Raw genomic sequence first — 16,539 nt, 5'->3', positions numbered from 1 at the left:
AGTACATATATTGCGTTTTCGGAAAACGTTTGAGTTCCCTGGCTGGGGAACGAACCCGGAGCACTCGCATTGGGAGGCAAGTGCCTTTACCTAAAGACTACTGAGACATACTTTTCCAATAGCCTCACCCAAACCCTAACCACGCTGTTACCTTATATACTAACCATAAATGTTGTACCCTAACTAGGCTTGGGCGGTATTACGGTATACCAGGGTATTTAGAAATCCCGACGGTATTGAAAATCAATACCGGCGTCAAAATCACAGATGCGCTTCAGTTTCTATTACAGTGAAACAGAGTTTTGAGTGTAGTGCACACACGCGCCAGCAGAGGGCGAGACCTGGGCCCCGTTCCCCGTACCTGGCTAACTGAGTTAGCCGGATAATTTTCAGCATAGCTTGACTTAAGCCAGACCTTTCCATTCCCCGACGCTCGATTGTCTGAATCACTATGACAACAGATCAAAAAGTTTGAACCTGGTCGTGGGTAGGGTTAAGTTCAGTTAGCTGGATGAACTATGGCCACACCCCCGCAAAGAAATCCCAGCTCCCTTCCTGAAATATTTCTCACAGTCTAGATCCCATTATGCCATTCTGAATTATGTTTTTGTGCTTCGTTTGAAATGTAAAATAATATGTCTGCAGTAACGCTGATAATAAATCATATTCAGCCTATGAATTTACTTTGTCCTATATAATGCACGTCATATTTATACGGATACGGCGCTCGCGAGTCGCGACACACAGTTATTTTAATAACGGACTAAACGGATCATTTCAAATGTGAATCCCGCTGGGATATTTTTAATGAATGAAACCTATCGGGTGTTTGGCTCTGATTAGTTTAATATTCTTCGCTGTGTATTTGCTTAACGGAGCACCCGGATGCGTTTCATTCAAGCTGAAGCGTCTATGCGCGGATTGTGGATATGAATTATGAGGAATCTGAATCTGTGGAGTATTTAATTGTATCACTGTGACAGTGTCACACGTTATTGTGATATTGTAACTGGGATTAAAATATATGAGGAGATGCGCTGTTTGATGGATTTGATGACGTGACGTGACTTGATAAATTGAATGAGCCTTTGACGTTTTTGATGAATGAATTCGAGAAAATGCATTTATCTTTTCAAGCACTGTTATCTGATGATGAACATGAGGTGTCACTGGTATAAACCAAATGGTAATCTATTCAATGCATGTATGGATTAGGTCCGAAACAGATTAAAACCTGATTAATAGTGTAGCTGCAAGCCTCCCTCCAAGCCTCTCTTTGGAAACCATGTATTTATATAGTACATAATACCTAAGCACATACAGATATCCTCATGATATAATTCGTATCAATTAGATATACTATTTGGGCTTGTTTTTAATCGTTATTCTGAAAGAGCTGAACTAATTATTTTCGCTAGCAAGATCTCATTTGATTATTCATTCCATAAGCCTATACTGCCAGCAGGTACGTTTAAAGAAATATAATCTGATTGATTGGGGTAATGAGGGATTTAAAATTTGCCTATAGATTATGCATTTAACTTGTCGGCGAGGCTATGAGCCGTACTGCATTGTACCCATTCTGCAATCTGTTAACACTTTAAGTGCCGAAAACGTGTTTAGGCGTCTTTCCTAGCCATGCTAAAGTTGCCGAGGACGCCCTAACTCGTCTTTAAAGGATAACTCCACTATTTTGGGAAATTAGCTTATTTAACATCTTCCCTGGAGTTAGACAAGAAGATGCATACCTTTTTTGTCTCTGTGCGTGCATTTTAGCTTTGGGAATAGATGCTCCGTTAGCATAGCTTAGCTTCATCACTGGAAGTGAGGCAGGACAGTAGCCTTACAGTGCCTTACAGTGTATTGCAAGGTCTGACATTGACCAAACTTGATATGCATGACCTTGGTGGGCTCTAGGTCAACTCCTGAGAAGGGGGTCAATGTCAGACCTTGCAATCAAAAGTTAGGGGCGCACTGAAATTATGGCAAGGGTTATTAGCCCCCTAACTTTTGATTGCAAAGTCTGACATTGACCCCCTTTTCAGGAGTTGACCTAGAGCCCACCAAGGTCATGCATATCAAGTTTGGTCAATGTCAGACCTTGCAATACACTGTAAGGCACTGTAAGGCTACTGTCCTGCCTCACTTCCAGTGATGAAGCTAAGCTATGCTAACGGAGCATCTATTCCCAAAGCTAAAATGCACGCACAGAGACAAAAAAGGTATGCATCTTCTTGTCTAACTCCAGGGAAGATGTTAAATAAGCTAATTTCCCAAAATAGTGGAGTTATCCTTTAATATCAATATTTCAAAAATCTGTGATCGAAATCATATTTTTCCTCCGCAGCCCTGAGACACAGTGCTGGCCTCCTCTCAACCCTCTAGCGGTTCAAGAGCGCCATCTGGTGGCCGATCGGCAGAAGCGCCAAACAGGAAGTCATGTGGATGAAGTGCTGATCACCCATATTACTTCCGGCCACTCTCTATAGCTCCCGCGACTCCATCTTGAAACACTCGATAATAGATTGCTCGCCCTAACTCAATAAACAACGTTATTTGGACGTATATACTATTATACAACCTGGAAATGGACCGGGTATTTCGACATCCCTTAATGGAAAACTGTCTACCCCACGCTGATCGCCCAACGGCCCGCGGAGACTGGGGTGAGTTTTAGCGTGTAGTATTACCGTGTTCGACACTAACTGCTATGATGAACATTTGACCCACATGTCAACAGGCAATTTCGAGCCCTTAAGGAATCAAATAGTCTGCCATGGCTAGGCTACATGCTAACGTCGATAGTAGCACTAGATGCTGCGGGCTTCTGGCTACCATTCTGAGAGCTAACGACGTGATTTGTTTACTTGGTAACACGGGTTGCCCCCCCCGCTGATGAAAATGAAAGTCATACCGTCATATACCGTATACCGGGGTATTATGTCAGTAAGGTATGACGGTGTGAAAAAAATTATACCGCCTAACCCTAACCATAACCATAAACGTTGTACCCTAACCTTAACCATAAATGTTGTACCCTAACCTTAAACCCTAAGTTTATATCTTAACCATAACCGTTAAACATTAAAACGAACTATCATCATAGTATTGCTGTGTTTGTATCTGGGTGGGTAGGTTAGTCTAGTGGTGAGAGCACTCGACCGCAACTACAATCATTGTTGGTTCGATTCTCGGTCGCAGTGTTTGGTTTGGACTTTTGCTGATACAAAATCTTTATTTATAAAAGAAATGTGAATCCTCTTTTTCTCCGCCTGATTTTCTATGCTTTTTCCTCCCATCCCAATTTAGTCGTTATGCCAATTCCCCCCCTCCCCTACCTGGTCGTTGTGCGCATGTTCCCCCTACTGGTCGGTACAAGGGAACCCTGAAGTCTACCACATGCTTCCTCCGACACATGCAGAGACAGCCAGCGGCTCTCTTTTCACCTGGCAGCGAGGACTCTCATTGGTGAAGTGTAATGCGTGGGAGGTCACGCTGCCTTCACCACTTCCTGCCTTTCGCTGAGCAGGCGCCCAGACCTGACGCCTGAATACTTTTACCAACGGATTTCCAGTTCGCGTTCTGCGCTCTGATTGGCCACTGACGTTTCTCGTCGCGCCAAACGTGTGACGCTGTTTCTTTCACCGGTTAAGCTTAGGCACTCTTTCGAAGTTGGTTAAGGTTAGAGTTTGTCTTAGAGCAGGGTGATAGAACACCAGCCCTGATTCCAAACTCTAACCTTAACCAACTTCGAAAGAGTCGCCTAAGCTTAACCAGTGATAAACTAGGCGTTAGGTAGTTTGCTGCTGTTCAAGGCGGAAATGGGCGCGTCACACGATTGGGCGCACATGTCACATGACCAGAAATGTCAGTGGCCAATCAGATCGCACCAGAAACGTCAGTGGCCAATCGGATCACAGAACGCGGAACTGGAAATCCGTTGGTAAAAGAATAGACGCAGACCTGACCTGTAGGTGTCTCTGTCCACAACGCCAGATTACCACCCACGACTTCCCTCCCGCTAACTCAGCCAAACGAGTTAGTATGACGATCGGCCCAAGCCGCAGGCAATGCTGACTCCGGGAGTCTAGACCGCAGCCTCTTGCATAGGTGACGATCGCAATCTCCGCTACGCCACCCGACCGCCCTCTGCTGATACAAAATCGGGTGCACGATATTGATTTTTTGACCCCGATATCGATACCGATAACTTTCTGCTCCTCAAGGTCGATACCAATATATATATATTTATTGTATTATAATTTGTATTATGTATATTCCTGTAGTGTTGACCTAACCAGATTTATCATGACATGAGCGTTACTACTATGAACAAAACAAAGCCAAGAGACCAGTTTTGACTCTTCAAATAAAGTGACTATTTATTTTTCCAAATAAATATAATTTGAGTCAATCACAAAATTCGCAATCCGTCAATGTCATTAACAATGTGTTTCCCTGAACAATGAGTGAACTAAAAACCAACAGGTATTGTGATTTATCAGTAGGGATGGGTACCGTTCACATTTGAACCGATACAGTACCGGTACCTGTGAATCGATACCGGTACCCTTTTTTCTGTACTTTAGTCTCTAAAAATGTAATCTACTTACCTCAGTTGTGGGGGGAAAAAATCCAAACTTCAAATACCTAACCACATTTTCGACCGTTTTCGGCTTGCCATTGCCCCGACTGCTTTGTTGTTGAATCAAGTCAAATCCTAAGTAAGCATATATTGTGCGTGTGAACGTTGACATGAAAAGAAAAAAAGTTTAAAATAAAAATTATCGGAGCTATCAATAATTTTATCAGGATGACGTCATAATTGCTGATATCGGCCCGATAATTATCGTGCATCCCTATATTATATACAAGATGTAAATATGTTACTTATGGCTATAACATAACTTACATTTTGTAAATCTTTTAGTACTTTATTTTAAATTGTCTGCGTTGTAGGAAGACATGGAAGTGGATACCAGTGCGACGTTGAACACCGTGATCGTCATTGTGAATATTACATTTTAAGCTAATTTCCTCATGCCAAATTGATCCCATATATCCGTGTTCAAATTGTTATTTGTTAGTTAATTATTTGATATGTTTCCTTGCTGGTTAAATGTTTTTGTTTTATTCACAAAGGTTGTGAAAAACTGCAGAAACAGTCTCTATATAGTACAACACTGTACTTATTGTCTATTGTAGCTGAAGACAATTTCTAAACAGCAATGTTGCAAAGACACTTGCGTAACTTTGGTCCTTTTTAAAAAGCACTCGTCATCACACAGCACAACATGTACTTGCATAATAGATATAATTAACAATAGACCTGCTTTCTTGCAACTTCTGAACTTGTAATCTGAGTAAACATTGAACGTTGGTTCAAGTGCTACTGTACTCAGACCAAATTGAGTGCCCTGGGTGATGGAAGTTGGATCCATTTCTGGGGTGTAGCTGGCCACACGGACCTAGTTTATATTTTAGCCTAAGATATCTGATTGAATTGGTTTAGCACTCTAAAGGTATTCTACTAAATGAGCTCACAGAGATCTTAGACTTAATTGTTTTTTGAGTTGAAAATTCTCGAGTATTTTCTAGTGAGTGACTATCCTGTTTCCATCTGTGGGGCAGTTTCGTTGTATAGTAGGTATAGTTCATGATCATATGCCCTCAAAATGTGTGGTACAATAATGTTTTTATTGCAGCACACTGTGTAGGCGTTGCATTGTGTAGCTATTGGCTTCAAATCAATCATGAATCACGTGAATAGCCACACACCCTGTAAATTCCCAAAGAAAATGTAGATCTAAACACTGCTGCCTAAAGCTACCACACCTTATTTCAATGTTAAAGGAACACACCAACATTATGGGCAATGTGCTTACAGTCTTCTCCAGAGTTGGACAAGAAGATGGTAGAAGATACAGATTTCCTCTCTCTGCTTTCAGTAGAAAAGCTATCCGGCCGCAAGCTAGCCTAGCCTAACTGAACCATATCCACTTTATACAACAACAACAACCACCACAACAACAAAAGAGAATCAAATCAAATTTATTTGTAAGGCCCGACACCACACGTTAATGTCCCCATGGGCCGGACACGTCTTCTTTAAACAAGTCAAGAAGAAACATCACAATAAGTCGAGAACAAAACAAAAACACCATAAATTCAAAAATTTTTTAAATAAATGCAACACTCCCAGACATACCCCACGCGAAGGTAAGGAAAAACTCACTAAAACCTAGCAATAGGAAAAAATGCACCACAGGCAATGTGGAGGAGAGAAACCTTAGAAGGGCCGTTCAAGGGGGGATCTCCCTTCTTACATGTCGGTGATAGTAGTGTTGCAATAAAACAGGCGAACAGTTGGTAGAACATCTCCAAGCTTTGGGGTGCTGTTGTCAGGGGAGGCGAGTATTTTTTTATGTTTGGCGAGTGATTCATGAAGACCACAAAACATTCTGCAATCACAGTCACTGGCAAACGGTGCGTGTCTTCTGAGTGCTCGCTTTAGTTGACAGTGCCACGAGAGCACTGCACAAGACCCGCGGACATATAATGTTTATACAGTTCCCGCAGTACTGGCCAACCCACGAACATATATAATAAAAGTTCCTGCAGTACTCGCCAACCCACGAACATATAGAATGTTTAATAAAAGTTCCTGCGGTACTGGCCATCAGTTAAGGGAGCACTCGCAAACGGATAACGTTAAACACAGCAGAAGATGGAAAACAGACAGACTGACCAACGAGTCAGTATAAGTTACTAAGGACACATTTAAATCACAGAGGTGTAATGTTAGTCTATTGGAACTGTATACAGTAAGTAGTTAGCGTTTTAGCTATATAGCTGCTAGCTAACGTTAGCCGTGTGTGTGTGTGTGCCCCATGTTAGCTAGGTGTATCTGTTATATTGACTATAATGTTTCTAAAAATGCACCGGACTACGACGTACGGTTAGACGTTTTATTGCATGCTCAACCAGTGCACAACAGCACACCAACCCAACTGACGTTACCACAACACTTGATGGTACTTCACAGCCCTGTCGTAAGACCACCGTGCCGTCTTAAAGGCACAGTGAACACCGTTGTGATGCCTACCCAGATGCATACACAACATTGGCGCGGCTTGACAACCGAGGTTCAAAGTTAACTTCACAACATACTTTGGGTTTTTTTCTTTCACTGCCCAACCCAGTCCAACCCAGCATCTTTCACTGCCCAGTTCAGCCCAACCCAGTCCAGAATAGTTCTCTCTTTCATGTTAATATGTTTCATGCTAATATTGTGAAGAGTAGAGACAGTTATTAATGTTTTATGCTAATAAATATTTTAAAGAGTAGAGACACGGTGTGATTATTGAAAATCAATTTAGACGAAGACATACAAAGAAGTAATTATCACAATTAGCGATTTATTTTTGGCTGGTAAAAAATCTGTTTGGCTGGTAAAAAAAATCAGCTACTCGCCAGTTGGCTGGTAAGCCAAAAAGTTTGTTTCCTCCCCTGGCTGTTGGTAATCAGGCTGTACTTGTTGTACTGTGTGTTGCCCAGGTGTAACGTGTGTGGGAAGGAGTTCTTTGAGAAGGCCCTGTTCAGGAGGCACGTGAAGAAGGCCACCCACGGGAAGAAGGGCCGCGTGAAGCAGAACCTGGAGAGGGAGTGTGAACACTGTGGGAGGAAGTTCACCCAGCTCAGAGAATACAGACGGCACATGAACAACCACCAGGGTGAGTGGGGTCGTTCACTTCATGTTTGTAATAACCAGGGTGAGTGGGGTGGTTAACTTCCTGTTTGTAATAAACAACCACCAGGGTGAGTGGGGTCGTTCACTTCCTGTTTGTAATAAACAACCACCAGGCTGAGTGGGGTCATTCACTTCCTGTTTGTAATAAACAACCACCAGGCTGAGTGGGGTCGTTCACTTCCTGTTTGTAATAAACAACCACCAGGCTGAGTGGGGTTGTTCACTTCCTGTTTGTAATAAACAACCACCAGGCTGAGTGGGGTTGTTCACTTCCTGTTTGTAATAAACAACCACCAGGCTGAGTGGGGTTGTTCACTTCCTGTTTGTAATAAACAACCACCAGGCTGAGTGGGGTTGTTCACTTCCTGTTTGTAACCACCAGGGGCGTGATTACACAAACAAGCCGCATTTCTCGGAGACGCTCTCTGATTGGCCGACGCCTGTTTCTACTGATTGGTTGAGCGAAGCCCCTCTCTGATTGGTTTAGCTCGTCATGACACGCTAATCCCCCCTACATAATAACCACGCAGGTTAATCAGCAAAGGTTAATAATAATAACCACGCAGGTTAATTAGCAACGCTCGCACAATACCTAGGTTAATAATAAGTAGGCAATTGGCACAAGTGTAAATTATACATTCGTCACTCAGTTTTAACATCGACGCACTTAGCTCAACTCGTTCGCCAGCTTACTGTGGAGCCTATGGTCACAAGTTCGAATCACTTCAATTCTTTTATTTTTTATTTTTTTACGTTTAATTAATTTATCATCTATATATTAACGTAACTAACTATTCATATCAATCGAAATAACGTTCATCTCCGTGAGCCTTCAGAGCTGCTCTTATTTGTAAATGGAAGAAAAAGGAGTTTTTCATTGTTCAAGAGTGGATATATGTTGCAGAACATGCCTGTTAATTACCTTTTAAATATCTGTTATGTGGTTGTGACGAATGCATAATGCCGCGGCGGCAAAACCTATTAATATTACCTGTGTTGATGGAATCGCGTCAATATAGAGTAGTGACGAATGCATAATGCCGCCGCGGCAAAACCTATTAATATTACCTATGTGTTGCATTTCTCGGAGACAACCACATAACAAATATTTAAAAGGTAATTAACACTTTGGTTGCCATGGGTTAAATTCATGATATACCATAGGTTGCCGGCTCTATTTGTCTATGGAGAAGTACCCCTTCTTTGCATGGCTATAACTTTTTAAATTCTATTGCTACATTGCCATTATTAGGGCCCATTCAAAGTCCTATATGTATTGTTCATTGTGTAGCAACGTTAAACTTTTTCATTCACATATTCATAGTAAAGTATGGTCTAATGTATAAGTATGTTTTCATCTCTTTCTGCAGCTTTCTCCAGAACGTGATCTATAGCCCCAAATGCATTATATTGATGATGCAATACAGTTTTATGGCAATCAGCGCGATATAAAAAATTCCAACTAGACGTACTTCTAGAAGTTACTACACATCATCTGATGTTGACCGGATGGGCTAGGGGGCGTTTATAATTCCGTGGGCAGCGTTCTACCAATCATCTAATGTGGGTCAAATGTTGATCATAGCAGTTAGTATCGAAGACGGTAATTTTACACGCTAAAACTCACCCCAGTCTCCGCGCGCCGTTGGCCGATCATCGTAGAGTAGAAATTGTATCATTATGGGATGTAGATTTACCCGGTCCATTTCCAGCTTGTATAATGGTATATATGTCCAAATCATGTTGTTTATCGAGTTATTGGCAATCGATCGCTATGTATTGTGTCGAGATCGAGTCCCGGTAGCCAAACAGAGTGCCCGGAAGTAATACGGCCGACCAGCACAACCTCCATAGCACTTCCTGTTAAGCGATTGCGCCGATCGGCCACCAGATGGCGCTCCTGAACCGCCAGAGAGCTCAGTGGGTCCTCCTGGTGGATCTCAGGCCAGCGGAGGGGAAATATGAATCCGATCGCAGATTTTTGAAATATTGATATAAGGACGCTGTAAAGCGTCCTCCGGCAACTTGAGCATGGCCGGGAATGACGCTTTTAAGCGTTTTCCGGCAGTCAAAGTGTTAACAGGCATGTTCTGCAACATATATCCACTCTTGAACAATGAAAAAAAAAAAATCTTCTATTTACAAATAAGAGCAGCTCTGAAGGCTCACCGAGATGAACGTTATTTCGATTGATATGAATAGCTAGTTACGTTAATATAGAGAGATGATAAATTAATTAAACGTTAAAAAATAAAATAATTGAAGTGATTCGAACTTGTGACCATAGGCTCCACAGCAAGCTGGCGAACGAGTTGAGCTAAGTGCGAGTGACGAATGTATAATTTACACTTGTGCCAATTGCCTACTTATTATTAACCTAGGTATTGTGCGAGCGTTGCTAATTAACCTGCGTGGTTATTATTATTAACCTTTGCTGATTAACCTGCATGGTTATTATGTAGGGGGGATTAGCATGTCGTGACGAGCTAAACCAATCAGAGAGGGGCTTCGCTCAACCTATCAGTAGAAACAGGCGTCGGCCAATCAGAGAGCATCTCCGAGAAATGCGGCTTGTTTGTGTAATCACGCCCACCAGGGTGAGTGGGGTGGTTCACTTCCTGTTTGTAATAAACAACCAGGGTGAGTGGCGTCTATACTTTCCGTAGCCGCATTTCTGGCAAGACGCTCTCTGATTGGCCGACGCCTGTTTCTACACTGGTTAAGCTTAGGCACTCTTTCGAAGTTGGTTAAGGTTAGAGTTTGTCTTAGAGCATGACGGCAAGTTCTTTCGACGGTTAAGCGTAGGCACTCTTTCGAAGTTGGTTAAGGTTAGAGTTTGTCTTAGAGCATGGCGATAGAACGCCAGGTAGTTTGCAGACTGTTCGACGCGGAAATGGGCAAAGACACAGCTCGTCACGCGATTGGGCAACAGTGGCCAATCAGAGAGCGTCTGCCAGAAATGCGGCTACGGGCGGGTGAGTGGGGTTGTTCACTTCCTGTTTGTAATAAACAACCACCAGGGTGAGTGGGGTTGTTCACTTCCTGTTTGTAATAAACAACCACCAAGGTGAGTGGGGTTGTTCACTTCCTGTTTGTAATAAAGCAAGGATTCTATGAGTCAATGTCGTTGTGGAAAAGTTTCGAAAAAAATGTCTCCCCCATTCAGGGCTGTACGCTAAGCTTTTTCACTAGGGGCACACTTGCCCCTAAATGAGAAATTTAGGGGCAAAAAATATTTTTTAGGGGCAAATTTTTTATATAATTTTTTTTTAATAAAATATATATATTATATAATCATACTTGTAGTTGTATTATCTGCGAGACATCGCCACCACGCAACAAGTCTAAATGCTCGCTATATGCAACCAGCTCCACTGTCTGTGTGTACTGAGTAGCCTCCAGCTACGGCCAGGATTCTCCGGAGCTGCAGCTGGGCCCTATACTGTAGGGATGTGCATCTCCTCACTGAGGCCGATGCGATGTGCATCTCGATACGGTGCCAACGATACGATACATTATCGATACATTTGAAGCACCGGGCGATGCGATATGATTCACCCCCTGTTGAGATACGATACGATTCGATACGATTTGATTCAACATAATGCGATTCGGGGCGATACGATGCGATTCAACACGATGCAAAATAATAATAATAATAATAATAAATAATACAATTTTATGGTATGACAGAGGATTTGGTTGTATTCCTTATATGCAGCTTATATTATTATTAAAAATAAAAGAATCTACTGTAAGACAATTTATATAAAAACTCTTGGGTGCCTAAGAAGACTTTTGCATAAACTGTCTTTTCTATCCACTTTAGCTAAAAACACACGAGAGAGAGAGAGAGAGAGAGAGAGAGAGATATGCCGTAATATTTTATGTTCTATTTTATGATGAACATTTTTGTATATACTATATTTTACAATGATATTTTGTATGTACTTATATCTGTTTGTAATCCATGTTTATGTTTAATATTGCTTTGGCAACATGTAGAAGTACGTCATGCCAATAAAGCCATTTGAGAGAGAGAGAGAGAGAGAGAGAGAGAGAGAGTCCCCGTCTGAGCTGTCGTCGACAGTTGATGATGTCACACACTAGACTAGGTCACTAGGATGCGTCGTCTATACTTTCCGACGACCGTAGCTCCATTATGTCAACAACACGGAGGCAGCCAGCCTGGATGGATTGCATGAAGCGATATAATTAAGAAATGAATAACCAATAAATGTGAAGTTATCTTTGAACCCCTGTTGTCAAGCGTCTTCAATATACCCCCCCCTCCTCACTAATGGTACTGGTGTTGCAGAGTCACTTTAGTTAGAAGACACTAGTTTAGCGTTAGCTGAACGGCTAACTGGCGTTAGCCAGAGGCTACTAGCATTAGCATGTTGAGCAATTCTATTCATGTCTCCTCGACTTCCACTGTTTGTTGATAACTGTGACGCGGCTCTCGCCTTATATGTAGTAGCGAAGCAATAGTATCTGCTGTGTGTGTGTGCAGTCACAGTGCACTGCTGACAAGTGGATGAGAGGAAATTATATCAATGCATCGGTTTTTGATGATGCAAAGACGCTACAACAAGATGCATCGCGAGTTCAGCCTGACATTTTGCCGACGCGGGGACATATTCCACCGGTACACTTGCCCTATCAGAGTGAGTGCTCAGTCGATTGTTCCCGCTGATCATACCTGCTGAGTGCTCACTGCTCAGCTCGCGTGAGTGACGTCATCACACGCCTTGGATAATTTAGGAGTGAAATGCGAATCCAAGGCTTGAAAGCACTACTCGCAAGCCCGCCCCCAGATAATATTTACCAATCGCAACGGCCAATTAAAGGGGCAATTCGCGATGATATCATCGCAGTGTACAGCCCTGCCATTACTACTGGGAGAACGAAATCACGTCGTAGGAAGTAGCCTCGTCTCCCATTCCTGAATAATGTGGGGTCATGGCCAGCATATCCTGTGAGAGGTTGTGGTGTGTAACACATGCTTAGTTAAAATCTGTCTGCGTTACCGTTCGATTTGGTACCCAAACACTCCACCAGCGCAATTTAAGCACGTGTCATATCTCACAATGGGTCTCATTCTCGAACGAAGTTACGACAAAATATTTCGTCTTAGCCAGATTTCGGCCTATTTAAGACATATTAGGGCTGGGAGTGGGAGTCCTCAAATTTTCCTGAGATCTTATTTGAGAGCAGATCTAAGAGTGCTGAGGAGCACACTTAAATATGCTCTCAGCCCACGATCAAATCTCATGATTGATTGACTAATTTAAAATGTTATTATAACTTGACAGACTGTGTTCTCATAGTGATTCCTTCATGTTAACGCTACAGGCCTCCTTGGAATTAATTACTTGATCATAATTAAAATAAATATGACAATATTTGTATGATAAGAAATTACGCATTTGATGTTGGAAAAATAAATAATATGGATTCATCTGATCACAGGGCAGCTGGATTAACCATATCTGAACCAGCTATTTTGGACAAATGTATAATTACTTTAATTACTCAGATATTCAAACACAATTATGCAATTATTGTGAAATGATTGAAAATAATAATAATTGAATGCCTTCTGTGGAATTTGCATTTCTTATTTGTTACACATCTGTTTTAATGATTAATTATATACATTTGAAAGAATGCAGGTCAACATGCAATGTATCCCATTGATTGGTATACAATGGGACAGACCTTTGATTGATTGATTGATTGAAAACTTTATTAACAGATTGCAGAATGGGTACAGTACAGTACAGCTCAATTACATAAGGGGATGCAGACCAGAGAAAGAATTTCATCTTGTTTACATCAGGGTCCCCCATTTTCAATTCATCATAACATATATGACACACACGACACAGATAGACAGTACTGCTACATCTATACATTTATGACATACCAGATTTGCAAATACAGTACTGTTTGTGATACAAAAAGAGTCCAGAAAAGAGAGTATATTTGACGTAGAAACTGTTGGAGGAGGTTGGGTAGGAGGGGTGGTAGACTTACACTGTACAAGCAAAACTGTACATTGGAATATTGACACAACCATACTTGGTCATTTACTGTACATTGGAGGGGGTTGATATAGCTATAAACCTGCATTCCTTCGAATATATCATTAATCAATTAAACTTATATTGAAATACACTATATAGCCTATACACCAACACTGAAATGACAGTGGATAAATAAATAAGAACTAAAGCTAATCGGTGGAAATAGACTGCATTAATATTCCATAACAAGTCTTGTGTGCGCCTACGAATGAACAGTAGCCTATAGGCTTAATTATGGAATAATAAGCCATACTGCGTTCATTCATTACGCCCGCCGGCCCGTAGGCTATATATATTATGTCATTCATTCATTCATATACAGTACTGCGTGCGCGTGTGTGTGTGTGTGCGCGCGCGCTGCGGCAGGTGTGTACCGCGAGCTGTATATGATGCCAATACATTAATCTAATCTAGTTTTGATGGGCGCAAGCGTGATTATGAAACCTAGCCGCATTTCTCGGAGACGCTCTCTGATTGGCACTGACTGACGCTAGGTTTCGTAATCACGCGCCTCTCAAAGCACTTCCGCCATTCCATTTCACACAGCTGCGTCACCAGTTGCTTTATAAGGACTGTCGGGGGCGTGGTTTGTATGCAAATGACCTGAACGGGAACGCGCTTTGGAGTTTACGACAGAATGCCATTCTCCAAGCAGATATCAGATCATATAATTTCTGCGACCGTTTCAGCCACTTAAGACATATCTCCAGCACGTTCAGGACTCGGGGTGTACTTGTCATAGATTATGTCTCAGTGGTTCCAAGATAAGTCTTCCAGAATATATCTTTGAAAAATTTTCGGGAATGAGACCCAATGATCATATTCACACGTCGGTCATTTTGCACTTATGTGTACTGTATATCCCGCAGGGTGGAAAGGAATCCCAACCTGAGCATGACATAAGAGCAAAATGGCCACTGTGTGAATGGGGTGACTTAGCCTCCAGTATATTAGTGGTTATAAGCAAGGAGACTAAATGGAAGGAGAGGTCACGGACTCACGGCCATCAGGAATTGGGGTATTAACATGTGCTCAGTGCCACCAGCACGGTCTATGCATGCGTCATACCTCAACCCCCCATTGGTTGACTCCGCCTCCAACATATTAGCCTTGGTTGTAAAGCTATAAGAGATGTGCAAGGCAGCAAATGCACAGATTGAACTGGTCTTCTACAAAATGCCCTGCCTGTGAACCTCCACTAGGGGCAGATTGGTTAACCGCGCACATTTACGCACAACAACAAAAGATCATGTACTTGTGTAACGACAATACATTTAATTGAATCTGAAGAATGAGGTTTGTGGAAGTGCTAAATGCTTTCTTCTCCTCCATGCTTTCCCCTCCCAGGAGTGAAGCCGTTCGAGTGCCTGACGTGCGGCGTGGCCTGGGCGGACGCCCGCTCCCTCAAGCGCCACGTCCGCACGCACACGGGCGAGCGACCCTACATCTGCCCCATGTGCCACGACGCCCACATAGACGCGCGCACCCTGCGCAAGCACATTTCCCGCTACCACGGCGACCAGCTGCCGGGGAAGATCATGCTGGAGAAGGACACCCTCCAGTTCCACAACCAGGGCACCCAGGTGGAGCACGCCGTCAGCATCCTGGCCTCCGACCTGCCCCCCGAGCTCCGGCCCGCCCAGCCGCTGCTCTCAGAGGAGATCGAGACGGTGCTCATCACGGAGGAGACGGTGGAGGCGGTGCAGGCAGCCGACGTGGTGGCCACGCTGTCGGACCAGAGCATCATGCAGGTGGTGAACTATGTCCTCGCCCAGCAGGCCGTGCTGCCCACCGGGGAGGACAAGCTGGACGACGACGACGCGCCGGAGGTCATCCAGACCATGGAGGTGGAGGTGGCCCACACGGCCGAGGTGGAGTGACTCTCTCTCTCCTGCAGAACGACCGCAGCGCTGATGCATTTTTCTGTTCTGCCCACCGGGGAGGACAAGCTGGACGACGACGACGCGCCGGAGGTCATCCAGACCGTGGAGGTGGAGGTGGCCCACACGGCCGAGGTGGAGTGACTCTCTCCTGCAGAACGACCGCAGCGCTGATGCATTTTTCTGTATAGAATGGAACAGAATGTATAAAAAAAACAGAGCTATTTTTACTGAAAATGAAATTAAATGAAGAGTGTTAGATATGTGCTCATCCCATACGTGTGTGTGTGTGAACAAAATGTAAATAGCTTAATAAGGCAATATTCTTAATTGCTGCATTCATGGGTCTACCACAGTTGAAGCTCAGGAGATATTTAGGTTGACATAATTACACATTGTTAAAAGTCATAATTTGCCATTTGGCCATTATGTATTTTTCTTTTGACCCATTTCAGCCAACTGTTCCTCTTTTTGTCGGGTCACAGAGTGAAGCTGGACGGTAGCAAACATCCCATCTGTTAGCCCTCCTGGCCGTGGATCCTACTTCTCTCTTGTTTCAGCTTGAAGGATAACCAAATAAAGAACCGGTTGCTTACAGTATATTTGACCCTTTGTATGGGTTACACTTTGTGCGTGGCGTGTCGGTTAGAAAAGATTCAGCAATTTACAAGGGGTTGATGTGAAGAGCAGGTCAAATCCATCATGAAAGCCACAGAGTATTAAGACCCTTGTCATTGTACTATTTGGTAGGAAGCCAAGTCCTGTTAGAAGTGAATGCACTGGAATTATGTTGCTTTGTATTATGGCTTCTTTGGAAGTT

The 16,539-nt window shown here is 43.0% G+C and overlaps 1 protein-coding gene across 1 annotated transcript in view; it reads left to right on the top strand.

Moving 5' to 3' along the window:
• The window catches only part of zbtb11 (zinc finger and BTB domain containing 11), a 37,987-nt gene extending 21,668 nt beyond the window's left edge, over positions 1–16,319 (top strand). Inside the window, exons 9-10 of the mRNA XM_084309240.1 lie at positions 7,558–7,733; positions 15,187–16,319. Coding sequence (XP_084165366.1) covers positions 7,558–7,733; positions 15,187–15,719 — 709 coding nt within the window. The 3' untranslated portion in view covers positions 15,720–16,319. The remainder of the gene's footprint in view (positions 1–7,557; positions 7,734–15,186) is intronic.
• The last annotated feature ends 220 nt before the right edge of the window (positions 16,320–16,539 follow it).

This window comes from Notolepis coatsorum (genome assembly GCF_963971535.1).
Source record: "Notolepis coatsorum genome assembly, chromosome: 2".
Lineage (NCBI taxonomy): Eukaryota > Metazoa > Chordata > Actinopteri > Aulopiformes > Paralepididae > Notolepis > Notolepis coatsorum.
The sequence above is the reverse complement of the archived record's forward strand: the minus strand, read 5'-3'. Positions and strand labels throughout refer to the sequence as shown.